The following is a 20012-nucleotide window of genomic DNA, read 5'->3' on the forward strand; positions in this document are numbered from 1 at the left end:
GTCAGAGGGTCAGTACTGAGGGAGTGCTGCACTGTCAGAGGGTCAGTGCTGAGCGAGTGCCGCACTGTCAGACGGTCAGTACTGAGGGAGTGCTGCACTGTCAGAGGATCAGTGCTGAGCGAGTGCCGCACTGTCAGACGGTCAGTACTGAGGGAGTGCTGCACTGTCAGAAGCTCAGTACTGAGGGACTGCTGCACTGTCAGAGGGTCAGTATTGAGGGACTGCCGCACTGTCAGAGGGTCAGTGCTCAGGGACTGCTGGACTGTCAGAGGGTCAGTACTGAGGGAGTGCTGCACTGTCAGAGGGTCAGTGCTGAGGGAGTGCTGCACTGTCAGAGGGTCAGTACTGAGGGAGCGCCGCACTGTCAGAGGGTCAGTACTGAGGGAGTGCTGCACTGTCAGAGGGTCAGTACTGAGGGAGTGCCGCACTGTCAGAGGGTCAGTACTGAGGGAGTGCTGCACTGCCAGAGGGTCAGTACTGAGGGTGTGCTGCACTGTCAGAAGCTCAGTACTGAGGGACTGCTGCACTGTCAGAGGGTCAGTATTGAGGGAATGTTGCATTGTCAGACGGTCTGTACTTAGGGAGTGCCGCACTATCAGAGGGTCAGTGCTGAGGGAGTGCCACACTGTCAGAGGGTCAGTGCTGAGGGAGTGCCGCACTGTCAGAGGGTCAGTGCTGAGGGAGTGCTGCACTGCCAGAGGGTCAGTACAGAGGGAGTGCTGCACTGTCAGAGGGTCAGTACTGAGGAAGTGCTGCACTGTCAGAGGGTCAGTACTGAGGGAGTGCTGCACTGTCGGAGGGACAACAAAGAACAAGAACAAAGAACAATACAGCACAGGAACAAGCCCTTCGGCCCTCCAAACCCGTGCCGCTCCCTGGTCCAAACTAGACCATTCTTTTGTATCCCTCCATTCCCACACCGTTCATGTGGCTATCTACATAAGTCTTAAACATTCCCAGTGTGTCCGCCTCCACCACCTTTCCCGGCAGCGCATTCCAGGACCCCTCCATCCTCTGTGTAAAATACGTCCTTCTGATATCCGAGTTAAACCTCCCCCCCTTCACATTGAACCTATGACCCCTCGTGAACATCACCACCGACCTGGGGAAAAGCTTCCCACAGTTTACCCTATCTATGCCTTTCATAATTTTATACACCTCTATTTGGTCACCCCCTCATCCTCCGTCTTTCCAGTGAGAACAACCCCAGTTTACCCAATCTCTCCTCATAACTAAGCCCTTCCATTCCAGGCAACATCCTAGTAAACCTCCTCTGCACTCTCTCTAAAACCTCCACGTCCTTCTGGTAGTGTGGCGACCAGAACTGGGCGCAGTATTCCAAATGCTGCCGAACTAACGTTCTATACATCTGCAACATCAGACCCCAACTTTTATACTCTATGCCCCGTCCTATAATGGCAAGCATGCCATATGCCTTCTTCACTACCTTCTCCACCTGTGTCGTCAGCTTCAAGGTTCTGTGGACTTGCACACCCAGGTCCCTCTGCGTATCTATACCCTTTATGGTTCTGCCATTTATCGTATAGCTCCCCCCTACGGTAGTTCTACCAAAATGCATCACTTCGCATTCATCTGGATTGAACTCCATCTGCCATTTCTTTGCCCAAATTTCCAGCCTATCTATATCCATCTGTAGCCTCTGACAATGTTCCTCACTATCTGCAAGTCCAGCCATTTTCATGTCGTCCGCAAACTTACTGATCACCCCAGTTACACCTTCTTCCAGATCGTTTATACAAATCACAAACAGCAGAGGTCCCAATACAGAGCCCTGCGGAACACCACTAGTCACAGGCATCCAGCCGGAAAAAGACCCTTCCGCTACCACCCTCTGTCTTCTGTGACCAAGCCAGTTCTCCACCCATCTAGCCACCTCCCCCTTTATCTAACGAGATCCAACCTTTTGCACCAACCTACCATGAGGGACTTTGTCAAATGCTTTACTAAAGTCCATATGGACGACATCCACGGCCCTTCCCACATCAACCATTCGAGTCACTTCTTCAAAAAACTCCAGCAGGTTAGTGAGGCATGACCTTCCTCTCACAAAACCATGCTGACTATCGTGAATGAGTTCATTCCTTTCTAAATGCGCATACATCCTATCTCTAAGAATCCTCTCCAACAACTTCCCGACCACGGACATCAAGCTCACCGGCCCAAAATTTCCCGGGTTATCCTTCCAATCCTTCTTAAATAACGGGACCACATTAGCTATCCTTCAATCCTCTGGGACCTCACCTGCTGAGGGAGTGCTGCACTGTCAGAAGCTCAGTACTGAGGGACTGCTGCACTGTCAGAGGGTCAGTACTGAGGGAGTGCTGTACTGTCAGAGGATCAATATTGAGGGAATTTTGCACTGTCAGACGGTCTGTACTTAGGGAGTGCCGCACTGTCAGAGGGTCAGTACTGAGGGAATGCTGCACTGTTAGAGGGTCAGTACTGAGGGAGTGCCGCACTGTCAGAGGGTCAGTACTGAGGGAGTGCTGCAGCGTCAGAGGGTCAGTATTGAGGGAGTGCTGCACTCTCAGAGGGTCAGTGCGGAGGGAGTGCTGCACTGTCAGAGGGTCAGTGCTGAGGGAGTGCCGCACTGTCAGAGGGTCAGTGCTGAGGGAGTGCTGCACTGTCAGAGGGTCAGTACTGAGGGAGTGCCGCACTGTCAGAGGGTCAGTGCTGAGGGAGTCCTGCACTGTCAGAGGATCAGTACTGAGGGAGTGCTGCACTGTCAGAGGGTCAGTACTGAGGGAGTACCGCACTGTCAGAGGGTCAGTGCTGAGGGAGTGCTGCACAGTCAGAGGGTCAGTACTGACGGAGTGCCGCACTGTCAGAGGGTCAGTACTGAGGGAGCGCTGCACTTTCAGAGGGTCAGTACTGAGGGAGTGCCGCACTGTCAGAGGGTCAGTACTGAGGGTGTGCCGCACTGTCAGAGGGTCAGTACTGAGAGAGTGCCGCACTGTCAGAGGGTCAGTAAAGAGGGTGTGCTGCACTGTCAGAGGGTCAGTACTGAGGGAGTGCTGCACTGTCAGAGGGTCAGTGCTGAGCAAGTGCCGCACTGTCAGACGGTCAGTACTGAGGGAGTGCTGCACTGTCAGAAGCTCAGTACTGAGGGAGTGCCGCACTGTCAGAGGGTCAGTATTGAGGGAATGTTGCATTGTCAGACGGTCTGTACTTAGGGAGTGCCGCACTGTCAGAGGGTCAGTGCTGAGGGAAGGCTGCACTGTCAGAGCGTCAGTACTGAGGGAGTGCCGCACTGTTAGAGGGTCAGTACTGAGGGACTGCCACACTGTCAGAGGGTCAGTGCTCAGGGACTGCTGGACTGTCAGAGGGTCAGTACTGAGGGAGTGCTGCACTGTCAGAGGGTCAGTGCTGAGGGAGTGCAGCACAGTCAGAGGGTCAGTACTGAGGGAGCGCTGCACTTTCAGAGGGTCAGTACTGAGGGAGTGCCGCACTGTCAGAGGGTCAGTAAAGAGGGAGTGCTGCACTGTCAGAGGGTCAGTACTGAGGGAGTGCTGCACTGTCAGAGGGTCAGTGCTGAGCGAGTGCCGCACTGTCAGACGGTCAGTACTGAGGGAGTGCTGCACTGTCAGAGGATCAGTGCTGAGCGAGTGCCGCACTGTCAGACGGTCAGTACTGAGGGAGTGCTGCACTGTCAGAAGCTCAGTACTGAGGGACTGCTGCACTGTCAGAGGGTCAGTACTGAGGGAGTGCCGCACTGTCAGAGGGTCAGTATTGAGGGAATGTTGCATTGTCAGACGGTCTGTACTTAGGGAGTGCCGCACTGTCAGAGGGTCAGTGCTGAGGGAAGGCTGCACTGTCAGAGCGTCAGTACTGAGGGAGTGCCGCACTGTTAGAGGGTCAGTACTGAGGGACTGCCGCACTGTCAGAGGGTCAGTGCTCAGGGACTGCTGGACTGTCAGAGGGTCATTACTGAGGGGTGCTGCACTGTCAGAGGGTCAGTGCTGAGGGAGTGCTGCACAGTCAGAGGGTCAGTACTGAGGGAGTGCCGCACTGTCAGAGGGTCAGTACTGAGGGAGCGCTGCACTTTCATAGAACATAGAACATAGAACATTACAGCGCAGAACAGGCCCTTCGGCCCACGATGTTGCACCGACCAGTTAAAAAAAAAAAAAACTGTGACCCTCCAACCTAAACCAATTTCTTTTCGTCCATGAACCTATCTACGGATCTCTTAAACGCCCCCAAACTAGGCGCATTTACTACTGATGCTGGCAGGGCATTCCAATCCCTCACCACCCTCTGGGTAAAGAACCTACCCCTGACATCGGTTCTATAACTACCCCCCCTCAATTTAAAGCCATGCCCCCTCGTGCTGGATTTCTCCATCAGAGGAAAAAGGCTATCACTATCCACCCTATCTAAACCTCTAATCATCTTATATGTTTCAATAAGATCCCCTCTTAGCCGCCGCCTTTCCAGCGAAAACAATCCCAAATCCCTCAGCCTCTCCTCATAGGATCTCCCCTCCATACCAGGCAACATCCTGGTAAACCTCCTCTGCACCCTCTCCAAAGCCTCCACATCCTTCCTGTAATGTGGGGACCAGAACTGCACACAGTACTCCAAGTGCGGCCGCACCAGAGTTGTGTACAGTTGCAACATAACGCTACGACTCCTAAATTCAATCCCCCTACCAATAAACGCCAAGACACCATATGCCTTCTTAACAACCTTATCTACTTGATTCCCAACTTTCAGGGATCTATGCACACATACACCTAGATCCCTCTGCTCCTCCACACTATTCAAAGTCCTCCCGTTAGCCCTATACTCAACACATCTGTTATTCCTACCAAAGTGAATTACCTCACACTTCTCCGCATTAAACTCCATCCGCCACCTCTCGGCCCAACTTTGCAACCTGTCTAAGTCTTCCTGCAAACTACGACACCCTTCCTCACTGTCTACCACACCACCGACTTTGGTGTCATCAGCAAATTTGCTAATCCACCCAACTATACCCTCATCCAGATCATTAATAAATATTACAAACAGCAGTGGCCCCAAAACAGATCCCTGAGGTACACCACTTGTAACCGCACTCCATGATGAATATTTACTATCAACCACCACCCTCTGTTTCCTATCCGCTAGCCAATTCCTGATCCAATTTCCTAGATCACCCCCAATCCCATACATCTGCATTTTCTGCAGAAGCCTACCATGGTGAACCTTATCAAACGCCTTACTAAAATCCATATATACCACGTCCACTGCCTTGCCCCCATCCACCTCCTTGGTCAGAGGGTCAGTACTGAGGGAGTGCCGCACTGTCAGAGGGTCAGTACTGAGAGAGTCCCGCACTGTCAGAGGGTCAGTAAAGAGGGAGTGCTGCACTGTCAGAGGGTCAGTACTGAGGGAGTGCTGCACTGTCAGAGGGTCAGTGCTGAGCGAGTGCCGCACTGTCAGACGGTCAGTACTGAGGGAGTGCTGCACTGTCAGAGGATCAGTGCTGAGCGAGTGCCGCACTGTCAGACGGTCAGTACTGAGGGAGTGCTGCACTGTCAGAAGCTCAGTACTGAGGGACTGCTGCACTGTCAGAGGGTCAGTACTGAGGGAGTGCCGCACTGTCAGAGGGTCAGTATTGAGGGAATGTTGCATTGTCAGACGGTCTGTACTTAGGGAGTGCCGCACTGTCAGAGGGTCAGTGCTGAGGGAAGGCTGCACTGTCAGAGCGTCAGTACTGAGGGAGTGCCGCACTGTCAGAGGGTCAGTACTGAGGGAGTGCTGCACTGTCAGAGGGTCAGTGCTCAGGGACTGCTGGACTGTCAGAGGGTCATTACTGAGGGGTGCTGCACTGTCAGAGGGTCAGTGCTGAGGGAGTGCTGCACAGTCAGAGGGTCAGTACTGAGGGAGCGCCGCACTGTCAGAGGGTCAGTACTGAGGGAGTGCTGCACTGTCAGAGGGTCAGTACTGAGGGAGTGCCGCACTGTCAGAGGGTCAGTACTGAGGGAGTGCCGCACTGTCAGAGGGTCAGTACTGAGAGAGTCCCGCACTGTCAGAGAGTCAGTAAAGAGGGAGTGCTGCACTGTCAGAGGGTCAGTACTGAGGGAGTGCTGCACTGTCAGAGGGTCAGTGCTGAGCGAGTGCCGCACTGTCAGACGGTCAGTACTGAGGGAGTGCTGCACTGTCAGAGGATCAGTGCTGAGCGAGTGCCGCACTGTCAGACGGTCAGTACTGAGGGAGTGCTGCACTGTCAGAAGCTCAGTATTGAGGGACTGCTGCACTGTCAGAGGGTCAGTATTGAGGGAATTTTGCACTGTTAGACGGTCTGTACTTAGGGAGTGCCGCACTGTCAGAAGCTCAGTACTGAGGGACTGCTGCACTGTCAGAGGGTCAGTACTGAGGGAGTGCTGTACTGTCAGAGGATCAATATTGAGGGAATTTTGCACTGTTAGACGGTCTGTACTTAGGGAGTGCCGCACTGTCAGAGGGTCAGTACTGAGGGAATGCTGCACTGTTAGAGGGTCAGTACTGAGGGAGTGCCGCACTGTCAGAGGGTCAGTACTGAGGGAGTGCTGCAGCGTCAGAGGGTCAGTATTGAGGGAGTGCTGCACTCTCAGAGGGTCAGTGCGGAGGGAGTGCTGCACTGTCAGAGGGTCAGTACTGAGGGAGTGCTGCACTGTCAGAGGGTCAGTACTGAGGGAGTACCGCACTGTCAGAGGGTCAGTGCTGAGGGAGTGCTGCACAGTCAGAGGGTCAGTACTGACGGAGTGCCGCACTGTCAGAGGGTCAGTACTGAGGGAGCGCTGCACTTTCAGAGGGTCAGTACTGAGGGAGTGCCGCACTGTCAGAGGGTCAGTACTGAGGGTGTGCCGCACTGTCAGAGGGTCAGTACTGAGAGAGTGCCGCACTGTCAGAGGGTCAGTAAAGAGGGAGTGCTGCACTGTCAGAGGGTCAGTACTGAGGGAGTGCTGCACTGTCAGAGGGTCAGTGCTGAGCAAGTGCCGCACTGTCAGACGGTCAGTACTGAGGGAGTGCTGCACTGTCAGAAGCTCAGTACTGAGGGAGTGCCGCACTGTCAGAGGGTCAGTATTGAGGGAATGTTGCATTGTCAGACGGTCTGTACTTAGGGAGTGCCGCACTGTCAGAGGGTCAGTGCTGAGGGAAGGCTGCACTGTCAGAGCGTCAGTACTGAGGGAGTGCCGCACTGTTAGAGGGTCAGTACTGAGGGACTGCCACACTGTCAGAGGGTCAGTGCTCAGGGACTGCTGGACTGTCAGAGGGTCAGTACTGAGGGAGTGCTGCACTGTCAGAGGGTCAGTGCTGAGGGAGTGCAGCACAGTCAGAGGGTCAGTACTGAGGGAGTGCCGCACTGTCAGAGGGTCAGTACTGAGGGAGCGCTGCACTTTCAGAGGGTCAGTACTGAGGGAGTGCTGCATTGTCAGAGGGTCAGTGCTGAGGGAGCGCTGCACTATCAGAGGGTCAGTACTGAGGGAGTGCTGCACTGTCAGAGGGTCAGTACTGAGGGAGCGCCGCACTGTCAGAGGGTCAGTACTGAGGGAGTGCTGCACTGTCAGAGGGTCAGTACTGAGGGAGTGCCGCACTGTCAGAGGGTCAGTACTGAGGGAGTGCTGCACTGTCAGAGGGTCAGTACTGAGGGTGTGCTGCACTGTCAGAAGCTCAGTACTGAGGGACTGCTGCACTGTCAGAGGGTTAGTATTGAGGGAATGTTGCATTGTCAGACGGTCTGTACTTAGGGAGTGCCGCACTATCAGAGGGTCAGTGCTGAGGGAGTGCCACACTGTCAGAGGGTCAGTGCTGAGGGAGTGCCGCACTGTCAGAGGGTCAGTGCTGAGGGAGTGCTGCACTGCCAGAGGGTCAGTACAGAGGGAGTGCTGCACTGTCAGAGGGTCAGTACTGAGGAAGTGCTGCACTGTCAGAGGGTCAGTACTGAGGGAGTGCTGCACTGTCGGAGGGACAACAAAGAACAAGAACAAAGAACAATACAGCACAGGAACAAGCCCTTCGGCCCTCCAAACCCGTGCCGCTCCCTGGTCCAAACTAGACCATTCTTTTGTATCCCTCCATTCCCACACCGTTCATGTGGCTATCTACATAAGTCTTAAACATTCCCAGTGTGTCCGCCTCCACCACCTTGCCCGGCAGCGCATTCCAGGACCCCTCCACCCTCTGTGTAAAATACGTCCTTCTGATATCCGAGTTAAACCTCCCCCCCTTCACATTGAACCTATGACCCGTCGTGAACGTCACCACCGACCTGGGGAAAAGCTTCCCACAGTTTACCCTATCTATGCCTTTCATAATTTTATACACCTCTATTTGGTCACCCCCTCATCCTCCGTCTTTCCAGTGAGAACAACCCCAGTTTACCCAATCTCTCCTCATAACTAAGCCCTTCCATTCCAGGCAACATCCTAGTAAACCTCCTCTGCACTCTCTCTAAAACCTCCACGTCCTTCTGGTAGTGTGGCGACCAGAACTGGGCGCAGTATTCCAAATGCTGCCGAACTAACGTTCTATACAACCGCAACATCAGACCCCAACTTTTATACTCTATGCCCCGTCCTATAATGGCAAGCATGCCATATGCCTTCTTCACTACCTTCTCCACCTGTGTCGTCAGCTTCAAGGTTCTGTGGACTTGCACACCCAGGTCCCTCTGCGTATCTATACCCTTTATGGTTCTGCCATTTATCGTATAGCTCCCCCCTACGGTAGTTCTACCAAAATGCATCACTTCGCATTCATCTGGATTGAACTCCATCTGCCATTTCTTTGCCCAAATTTCCAGCCTATCTATATCCATCTGTAGCCTCTGACAATGTTCCTCACTATCTGCAAGTCCAGCCATTTTCATGTCGTCCGCAAACTTACTGATCACCCCAGTTACACCTTCTTCCAGATCGTTTATACAAATCACAAACAGCAGAGGTCCCAATACAGAGCCCTGCGGAACACCACTAGTCACAGGCATCCAGCCGGAAAAAGACCCTTCCGCTACCACCCTCTGTCTTCTGTGACCAAGCCAGTTCTCCACCCATCTAGCCACCTCCCCCTTTATCTAACGAGATCCAACCTTTTGCACCAACCTACCATGAGGGACTTTGTCAAATGCTTTACTAAAGTCCATATGGACGACATCCACGGCCCTTCCCACATCAACCATTCGAGTCACTTCTTCAAAAAACTCCAGCAGGTTAGTGAGGCATGACCTTCCTCTCACAAAACCATGCTGACTATCGTGAATGAGTTCATTCCTTTCTAAATGCGCATACATCCTATCTCTAAGAATCCTCTCCAACAACTTCCCGACCACGGACATCAAGCTCACCGGCCCAAAATTTCCCGGGTTATCCTTCCAATCCTTCTTAAATAACGGGACCACATTAGCTATCCTTCAATCCTCTGGGACCTCACCTGCTGAGGGAGTGCTGCACTGTCAGAAGCTCAGTACTGAGGGACTGCTGCACTGTCAGAGGGTCAGTACTGAGGGAGTGCTGTACTGTCAGAGGATCAATATTGAGGGAATTTTGCACTGTCAGACGGTCTGTACTTAGGGAGTGCCGCACTGTCAGAGGGTCAGTACTGAGGGAATGCTGCACTGTTAGAGGGTCAGTACTGAGGGAGTGCCGCACTGTCAGAGGGTCAGTACTGAGGGAGTGCTGCAGCGTCAGAGGGTCAGTATTGAGGGAGTGCTGCACTCTCAGAGGGTCAGTGCGGAGGGAGTGCTGCACTGTCAGAGGGTCAGTGCTGAGGGAGTGCCGCACTGTCAGAGGGTCAGTGCTGAGGGAGTGCTGCACTGTCAGAGGGTCAGTACTGAGGGAGTGCCGCACTGTCAGAGGGTCAGTGCTGAGGGAGTCCTGCACTGTCAGAGGATCAGTACTGAGGGAGTGCTGCACTGTCAGAGGGTCAGTACTGAGGGAGTACCGCACTGTCAGAGGGTCAGTGCTGAGGGAGTGCTGCACAGTCAGAGGGTCAGTACTGACGGAGTGCCGCACTGTCAGAGGGTCAGTACTGAGGGAGCGCTGCACTTTCAGAGGGTCAGTACTGAGGGAGTGCCGCACTGTCAGAGGGTCAGTACTGAGGGTGTGCCGCACTGTCAGAGGGTCAGTACTGAGAGAGTGCCGCACTGTCAGAGGGTCAGTAAAGAGGGAGTGCTGCACTGTCAGAGGGTCAGTACTGAGGGAGTGCTGCACTGTCAGAGGGTCAGTGCTGAGCAAGTGCCGCACTGTCAGACGGTCAGTACTGAGGGTGTGCTGCACTGTCAGAAGCTCAGTACTGAGGGAGTGCCGCACTGTCAGAGGGTCAGTATTGAGGGAATGTTGCATTGTCAGACGGTCTGTACTTAGGGAGTGCCGCACTGTCAGAGGGTCAGTGCTGAGGGAAGGCTGCACTGTCAGAGCGTCAGTACTGAGGGAGTGCCGCACTGTTAGAGGGTCAGTAAAGAGGGAGTGCTGCACTGTCAGAGGGTCAGTACTGAGGGAGTGCTGCACTGTCAGAGGGTCAGTGCTGAGCAAGTGCCGCACTGTCAGACGGTCAGTACTGAGGGAGTGCTGCACTGTCAGAAGCTCAGTACTGAGGGAGTGCCGCACTGTCAGAGGGTCAGTATTGAGGGAATGTTGCATTGTCAGACGGTCTGTACTTAGGGAGTGCCGCACTGTCAGAGGGTCAGTGCTGAGGGAAGGCTGCACTGTCAGAGCGTCAGTACTGAGGGAGTGCCGCACTGTTAGAGGGTCAGTACTGAGGGACTGCCACACTGTCAGAGGGTCAGTGCTCAGGGACTGCTGGACTGTCAGAGGGTCAGTACTGAGGGAGTGCTGCACTGTCAGAGGGTCAGTGCTGAGGGAGTGCAGCACAGTCAGAGGGTCAGTACTGAGGGAGTGCCGCACTGTCAGAGGGTCAGTACTGAGGGAGCGCTGCACTTTCAGAGGGTCAGTACTGAGGGAGTGCTGCATTGTCAGAGGGTCAGTGCTGAGGGAGCGCTGCACTATCAGAGGGTCAGTACTGAGGGAGTGCTGCACTGTCAGAGGGTCAGTACTGAGGGAGCGCCGCACTGTCAGAGGGTCAGTACTGAGGGAGTGCTGCACTGTCAGAGGGTCAGTACTGAGGGAGTGCCGCACTGTCAGAGGGTCAGTACTGAGGGAGTGCTGCACTGTCAGAGGGTCAGTACTGAGGGTGTGCTGCACTGTCAGAAGCTCAGTACTGAGGGACTGCTGCACTGTCAGAGGGTTAGTATTGAGGGAATGTTGCATTGTCAGACGGTCTGTACTTAGGGAGTGCCGCACTATCAGAGGGTCAGTGCTGAGGGAGTGCCACACTGTCAGAGGGTCAGTGCTGAGGGAGTGCCGCACTGTCAGAGGGTCAGTGCTGAGGGAGTGCTACACTGCCAGAGGGTCAGTACAGAGGGAGTGCTGCACTGTCAGAGGGTCAGTACTGAGGAAGTGCTGCACTGTCAGAGGGTCAGTACTGAGGGAGTGCTGCACTGTCGGAGGGACAACAAAGAACAAGAACAAAGAACAATACAGCACAGGAACAAGCCCTTCGGCCCTCCAAACCCGTGCCGCTCCCTGGTCCAAACTAGACCATTCTTTTGTATCCCTCCATTCCCACACCGTTCATGTGGCTATCTACATAAGTCTTAAACATTCCCAGTGTGTCCGCCTCCACCACCTTGCCCGGCAGCGCATTCCAGGACCCCTCCACCCTCTGTGTAAAATACGTCCTTCTGATATCCGAGTTAAACCTCCCCCCCTTCACATTGAACCTATGACCCGTCGTGAACGTCACCACCGACCTGGGGAAAAGCTTCCCACAGTTTACCCTATCTATGCCTTTCATAATTTTATACACCTCTATTTGGTCACCCCCTCATCCTCCGTCTTTCCAGTGAGAACAACCCCAGTTTACCCAATCTCTCCTCATAACTAAGCCCTTCCATTCCAGGCAACATCCTAGTAAACCTCCTCTGCACTCTCTCTAAAACCTCCACGTCCTTCTGGTAGTGTGGCGACCAGAACTGGGCGCAGTATTCCAAATGCTGCCGAACTAACGTTCTATACAACCGCAACATCAGACCCCAACTTTTATACTCTATGCCCCGTCCTATAATGGCAAGCATGCCATATGCCTTCTTCACTACCTTCTCCACCTGTGTCGTCAGCTTCAAGGTTCTGTGGACTTGCACACCCAGGTCCCTCTGCGTATCTATACCCTTTATGGTTCTGCCATTTATCGTATAGCTCCCCCCTACGGTAGTTCTACCAAAATGCATCACTTCGCATTCATCTGGATTGAACTCCATCTGCCATTTCTTTGCCCAAATTTCCAGCCTATCTATATCCATCTGTAGCCTCTGACAATGTTCCTCACTATCTGCAAGTCCAGCCATTTTCATGTCGTCCGCAAACTTACTGATCACCCCAGTTACACCTTCTTCCAGATCGTTTATACAAATCACAAACAGCAGAGGTCCCAATACAGAGCCCTGCGGAACACCACTAGTCACAGGCATCCAGCCGGAAAAAGACCCTTCCGCTACCACCCTCTGTCTTCTGTGACCAAGCCAGTTCTCCACCCATCTAGCCACCTCCCCCTTTATCTAACGAGATCTAACCTTTTGCACCAACCTACCATGAGGGACTTTGTCAAATGCTTTACTAAAGTCCATATGGACGACATCCACGGCCCTTCCCACATCAACCATTCGAGTCACTTCTTCAAAAAACTCCAGCAGGTTAGTGAGGCATGACCTTCCTCTCACAAAACCATGCTGACTATCGTGAATGAGTTCATTCCTTTCTAAATGCGCATACATCCTATCTCTAAGAATCCTCTCCAACAACTTCCCGACCACGGACATCAAGCTCACCGGCCCAAAATTTCCCGGGTTATCCTTCCAATCCTTCTTAAATAACGGGACCACATTAGCTATCCTTCAATCCTCTGGGACCTCACCTGCTGAGGGAGTGCTGCACTGTCAGAAGCTCAGTACTGAGGGACTGCTGCACTGTCAGAGGGTCAGTACTGAGGGAGTGCTGTACTGTCAGAGGATCAATATTGAGGGAATTTTGCACTGTCAGACGGTCTGTACTTAGGGAGTGCCGCACTGTCAGAGGGTCAGTACTGAGGGAATGCTGCACTGTTAGAGGGTCAGTATTGAGGGAGTGCTGCACTCTCAGAGGGTCAGTGCGGAGGGAGTGCTGCACTGTCAGAGGGTCAGTGCTGAGGGAGTGCCGCACTGTCAGAGGGTCAGTGCTGAGGGAGTGCTGCACTGTCAGAGGGTCAGTGCTGAGGGAGTGCTGCACTGTCAGAGCGTCAGTACTGAGGGAGTGCTGCACTATCAGAGGGACAGTGCTCAGGGAGTGCTGCACTGTCAGAGGGTCAGTACTGATGGCGTGCCGCACTATCAGAGGGTCAGTACTGAGGGAGGGCTGCACTGTCAGAGGATCAGTACTGAGGGAGTGCTGCACTGTCAGAGGGTCAGTACTGAGGGAGTACCGCACTGTCAGAGGGTCAGTACTGAGGGAGTGCTGCATTGTCAGAGGGTCAGTGCTGAGGGAGCGCTGCACTATCAGAGGGTCAGTACTGAGGGAGTGCTGCACTGTCAGAGGATCAGTACTGAGGGAGTGTTGCACTGTCAGATGGTCAGTACTGAGGGAGTACCGCACTGTCAGAGGGTCAGTACTGAGGGAGTGCTGCACTGTCCGAGGGTCAGTACTGAGGGAGTGCTGCACTGTCAGAGGGTCAGTGCTGAGGAAGCGCCGCACTGTCAGAGGGCCAGTACTGAGGAAGTGCTGCACTGTCAGAGGGTCAGTGCTGAGGGTGTGCCGCACTGTCAGAGTGTCAGTACTGAGGGAGTGCTGCACTGTCAGAGGGACAACAAAGAACAAAGAACAATACAGCACAGGAACAGGCCCTTCGGCCCTCCAAACCCGTGCCGCTCCCTGGTCCAAACTACACCATTCTTTTGTATCCCTCCATTCCCACACCGTTCATATGGCTATGTAGATAAGTCTTAAACGTTCCCAGTGTGTCTGCCTCCACCACCTTGCCCGGCAGCGCATTCCAGGCTCCCACCACCCTCTGTGTCAAATACGTCCTTCTGATATCTGTGTTAAACCTCCCTCCCCTCACATTGAACCTATGACCCCTTGTGAACGTCACCACCGACCTGGGGAAAAGCTTCCCACCGTCCACCCTATCTATGCCTTTCATAATTTTATACACCTCTATTAGGTCACCCCCTCATCCTCCGTCTTTCCAGTGAGAACAACCCCAGTTTACCCAATCTCTTCTCATAACTAAGCCCTTCCATTCCAGGCAACATCCTAGTAAACCTCCTCTGCACTCTCTTTAAAACCTCCACGTCCTTCTGGTAGTGTGGCGACCAGAACTGGGCGCAGTATTCCAAATGCTGCCGAACTAACGTTCTATACAACCGCAACATCAGACCACAACTTTTATACTCTATGCCTCGTCCTACAAAGGCAAGCATGCCATATGCCTTCTTCACTACCTTCTCCACCTGTGTCGTCACCTTCAAGGATCTGTGGACTTGCACACCCAGGTCCCTCTGCGTATCTATACCCTTTATGGTTCTGCCATTTATCGTATAGCTTCCTCCTGCGTTCGTTCTACCAAAATGCATCACTTCGCATTCATCTGGATTGAACTCCATCTGCATTTCTTTGCCCAAATTTCCAGCCTATCTATATCCATCTGTAGCTTCTGACAATGTTCCTCACTATCTGCAAGTCCAGCCATTTTCATGTCGTCCGCAAACTTACTGATCACCCCAGTTACACCTTCTTCCAGATCGTTTATATAAATCACAAACAGCAGAGGTCCCAATACAGAGCCTTGCGGAACACCACCAGTCACAGGCATCCAGCCGGAAAAAGACCCTTCCACTACCACCCTCTGTCTTCTGTGACCAAGCCAGTTCTCCACCCATCTAGCCACCTCCCCCGTTATTCCATGAGATCCAACCTTTTGCACCAACCTACCATGAGGGACTTTGTCAAACGCTTTACTAAAGTCCATATAGACGACATCCACGGCCCTTCCCTCGTCAACCATTCTAGTCACTTCTTCAAAAAGCTCCACCAGGTTAGTGAGGCATGACCTCCCTCTCACAAAACCATGCTGACTATCGTTAATGAGTTTATTCCTTTCTAAATGCGCATACATCCTATCTCTAGGAATCCTCTCCACCAACGTCCCTACCACAGACTTCAAGCTCACAGACCTATAATTTCCTGGGTTATCCCTTCCAATCCTTCTTAAATAACGGGACCACATTAGCTACCCTCCAATCCTCTGGTACCTCACCTGCTGATGGAGTGCTGCACTGTCAGAGGGTCAGTACTGAGGGACTGCTGCACTGTCAGAGGGCAGTACTGAGGGAGTGCTGTACTGTCAGAGGGTCAGTATTGAGGGACTGGTGCACTGTCAGAGGGTCAGTATTGAGGGAATGCTACACTGTCAGACGGTCTGTACTTAGGGAGTGCCGCACTGTCAGAGCGTTAGTACTTATGGCATGCCGCACTGTCAAAGGGTCAGTACTGAGGGGATGCTGCACTGTCAGGGGGTCAGTACTTAGGGAGTGCTGCACTTTCAGAGGATCAGTGCTGAGGGAGTGCTGCCCTGTTAGAGGGTCAGGACTGAGGGAGTGCTGCACTTTCAGAGGTTCAATACTGAGGGAGGGCTGCACTGTCAGAGGGTCTGTACTGAGGGAGTGCCGCACTGACAGAGGGTGAGCACTGAGGGAGTGCCGTACTGTCAGAGGGTCAGTACTGAGGGAGTGCTGCAGTGTCAGAGGGTCAGTACTGAGGGAGTGCCGCACTGTCAGAGGGTCAGTACTGAGGGAGTGCCGCACTGTCAGATGATCAGTACTGAGGGAGTGCTGCACTGTCAGAGGGTCAGTACTGAGGGAGCGCTGCACTGTCAGAGGGTCAGTGCTGAGGGAGTGCTGCACTGTCAGAGGGTCAGTGCTGAGGGAGTGCCGCACTGTCAGAGGGCCAGTGCTGAGGGAGTGCCGCACTGTCAGAGGGTCAGTACTGAGGGAGTGCCGCACTGTCAGAGGGTCAATACTGAGGGAGTGCCGCACTGTCAGAGGGTCAGTACCTCTCGGATACTTGCCTTTTCGAATGTAAGTCAAAATTCTTTGTATGTTAAAGAACTGGAGGCTTTTCATGGCTGGTCTTAATAAATCAGTCTTCCAGAAAGAAATTGCATGATGATTTTGAAAGACAGTAAGAAGTTTAACAACAACAGGTTAAAGTCCAACAGGTTTATTTGGTAGCAAAAGCCACACAAGCTTTCGAGGCTCTAAGCCCCTTCTTCAGGTGAGTGGGAATTCTGTTCACAAACAGAATTTATAAAGACACAGACTCAATTTACATGAATAATGGTTGGAATGCGAATACTTACAACTAATCCAGTCTTTAAGAAACAAAACAATGGGAGTGGAGAGAGCATCAAGACAGGGGTTGATGCTCTCTCCACTCTCATTGTTTTGTTTCTTAAAGACTGGATTAGTTGTAAGTATTCGCATTCCAACCATTATTCATGTAAATTGAGTCTGTGTCTTTATAAATTCTGTTTGTGAACAGAATTCCCACTCACCTGAAGAAGGGGCTTAGAGCCTCGAAAGCTTGTGTGGCTTTTGCTACCAAATAAACCTGTTGGACTTTAACCTGGTGTTGTTAAACTTCTTACTGTGTTTACCCCAGTCCAACGCCGGCATCTCCACATTTTGAAAGAGGCCAGGCTAAATTGCCCCTTAGTGTCCAAAGATATGTAGGTTCGGTGGATTAACACTGAGGGGCAATTTAGCATGGCCAATCCACCTAACCTACACATCATCGGATACTAAGGGGCAATTTAGCATGGCCAATCCACTTAACCTTTGAATGCTATGGGGCAATTATCATGGCCAATCCACTCAAGCTGCACATCTTTGGAGTTTGGGAGGAAAGCAGAGCACCCGGAGATAACCCACGCAGACACAGGAAGAATCTGAGAATCACAGAATCCCTGCAGTGCAGAACGAGGCCATTCGGCCCATTGAGTCTGCACCAACCACAATCCCACCCAGAACACCACGCATTTACCCCAGCTAGTCTCCCTGACACTAAGGGGCAATTTAGCATGGCCAATCCACCTAACCTGCACATCTTTCGGACTGTGGGAGGAAACCGGAGCACCTGGAGGAAACCCACGCCGACACGGGGAGAATGTGCAGACTCCGCACAGACAGTGACCCGAGGCCGGAATCGAACCCGGGTCCCTGGCGCTATGAGGCAGCAGTGCCAACCACTGTGCCACCGTGCCGCTGTGGTACACATGTGATTCCTTTCTGTCTCTCCACTTCTCTCTTTCTCCCTTCCCCCCTCTCTCTCTCTGTGTATCTCCCGGTGCATACTTACTGGTGACGTTCCTGTCTCCGGCGACGGTGACGTTGTGTAGCGGGACGCAGAGGTCGGAGAAATATCCCTCCTTTTTCAGCACAAAGACCAGGGACGCCCAGCCGAAGATGGCGCCGGCGAAGCCCAGGCATTCGAACAGGCCGGTCACCAAAGTCAGAGAACGCTTCACCCTCTCGGTCAGGGGTAACATTGTCCACCACTGTCGGGAATGCTCCCGTTACTATCCGCAGAAATCCCTGTCTGCGGCTCTGAAAGAGAAAATGAAGCTTGTCTTACCATCCCAGGACATTCCAAAATCAACTAAACGTCCTCCAAATGTGGCCACCGTGGACAGAATTGGAAGCAGTGAACATTCCAGATGAATGAATGGGATAATGGCCAGCAGAGCTGCCTCAATTATACAGCCGACGGGAAAACATTCACCCACAGGACACGGGAGAAAGATTTCCTGCTCATTTTCCAATTATATTTTATTATGTTATAAAATTATATGATAAAAAGTGAAGGCGGGAAAGTCTGTACGGAACCAGTAGAAATGGCAGAGGTGCTTAATGAGTATTTTGCCTCGGTTTTCACAGAGAAGGACCTGGGTGGATGTACTGTGGGCTTGCGGTGGACTGAAAAGATTGAGTATGTGGACTTTAACAAAGAGGTTGTGCTGGAATCTTTGAATGGCATCAAGATAGATAAGTCGCCGGGTCCAGTTGGGATGTACCCCAGGTTACTGTGGGAGGCGAGGGAAGAGATAGCAGAGCCTCTGGCGATGATCTTTGCGTCGTCGATGGAGATGGGAGAGGTGCCGGAGGATTGCGGATGTGGTTCCTATTTTCAAGAAGGGGAATAGGGATAGCCCAGGAAATTACCAACCGGTGAGTCTAACCTCAGTGGTTGGTAAGCTGATGGAGAAGATCCTGAGGGACAGGATTTATGAGCATTTAGAGAGGTTTAGTATGCTCAAGAATACTCAGCACGGCTTTGTCAAAGGCAGATCGTGCCTTACGAGCCTGGTGGAGTTCTTCGAAAATGTGACTGAACATATTGATGAAGGGAAAGCGGTAGATGTGGTTTATATGGATTTTAGCAAGGCGTTTGATAAGGTCCCCCATGCAAGGCTTCTAGAAAAAGTGAGAGGGCATGGGATCCAAGGTGCTGCTGCCCTGAGGATCCAGAACTGGCTTGCCCAAAGGAGGCAGAGAGTGGGTATAGATGGGTCTTTTTCGAAATGGAGGTCGGTCACCAGTGGTGTGCCCCAGGGATCTGTTCTGGGACCCTTGCTGTTTGTCATTTTCATAAATGACCTGGATGAGGAAGTGGAGGGATGGGTTGGTAAGTTTGCCGACGACACAAAGGTTGGTGGGGTTGTGGATAGCCTGGAGGGCTGCCAGAAGTTACAGAGGGACATAGATAGGATGCAAGACTGGGCGGAGAAGTGGCAGATGGACTTCAACCCAGATAAATGCGTAGTGGTCCATTTTGGCAGGTCAATTGGGATGAAGGAGTACAATATAAAGGGAAAGACTCTTAGTACGGGTAGAGGATCAGAAGGACCTTGGGGTCCGGGTCCATCGGACTCTAAAATCGGTCCCGCAGGTGGAGGAGGTGGTTAAGAAGGCGTATGGTGTGCTGGCCTTTATCAATCGAGGGATTGAGTTTAGGAGTCCGGGGATAATGATGCAGCTATATAAGACCCTCGTCAGACCCCACTTGGAGTACTGTGCTCAGTTCTGGTCGCCTCATTACAGGAAGGATGTGGAAAGGATTGAAAGGGAGCAGAGGAGATTTACAAGGGTGTTGCCTGGATTGAGTGGCATGCCTTATGAGGATAGGCTGAGGGAGCTCGGTCTTTTCTCCTTGGAGAGACGTAGGATGAGAGGAGACCTAATAGAGGTATGTAAGATGTTGAGAGGCATGGATCGGGTGGACTCTCAGAGGCTTTTTCCAGGGTGGAAATGGCTGCTACGAGAGGACACAGGTTTAAGGTGCTGGGGGGTAGGTACAGGGGAAATGTTAGGGGGAAGTTGTTCACACAGAGGGTGGTGGGCGAGTGGAATCGGCTGCCGTCAGTGGTGGTGGAGGCAAACTCAATAGGGACTTTTAAGAGACTCCTGGATGAGTACATGGGACTTATTCTGAGCTGTAATTTTCTTGTTTCTGAACTGTAATTTTCAATGGTTCTATCGGGTTCATGGATGAGAGGGGTGTGGAGGGATATGGTCCAAGTGCAGGTCAGTGGGACTAGGCATAAAATGGTTCGGCACAGCCAAGAAGGGCCAAAAGGCCTGTTTCTGAGCTGTAATTTTCTATGGTTCTATGGTTCTTAATAGGATGGAGGGTTATAGGTAGGCCTCGAAGGTAGGGATATGTTCAGCACAACTTGTGGGGCCGAAGGGCCTGTTTGTGCTGTAGTTTTTCTATGTTTCTATATTCCTGGAAAACTGGCAGATAAATAAATACAAGGAGGTCCTCAGCATATAATCTCCGACATCGATGTGTTTCAATGCGACAAGTGTAACAGATGAACTTAGAGCTTGGATTAGTACTTGGAACTATGATGTTGTTGCTATTACAGAGACTTGGTTA

The 20012-nt window shown here is 52.4% G+C and overlaps 1 protein-coding gene across 1 annotated transcript in view; it reads right to left on the reverse strand.

Moving 5' to 3' along the window:
- LOC144487601 (equilibrative nucleobase transporter 1-like) overlaps positions 1-20012 on the reverse strand; it is a gene marked incomplete at its 3' end in the record, with an annotated part of 75406 nt that overhangs the window by 4993 nt on the left and 50401 nt on the right. Inside the window, exon 3 of the mRNA XM_078205686.1 lies at positions 17433-17680. Coding sequence (XP_078061812.1) covers positions 17433-17622 — 190 coding nt within the window. The remainder of the gene's footprint in view (positions 1-17432; positions 17681-20012) is intronic.

Source organism: Mustelus asterias, unplaced genomic scaffold (assembly GCF_964213995.1).
Source record: "Mustelus asterias unplaced genomic scaffold, sMusAst1.hap1.1 HAP1_SCAFFOLD_914, whole genome shotgun sequence".
NCBI classification, from domain to species: domain Eukaryota; kingdom Metazoa; phylum Chordata; class Chondrichthyes; order Carcharhiniformes; family Triakidae; genus Mustelus; species Mustelus asterias.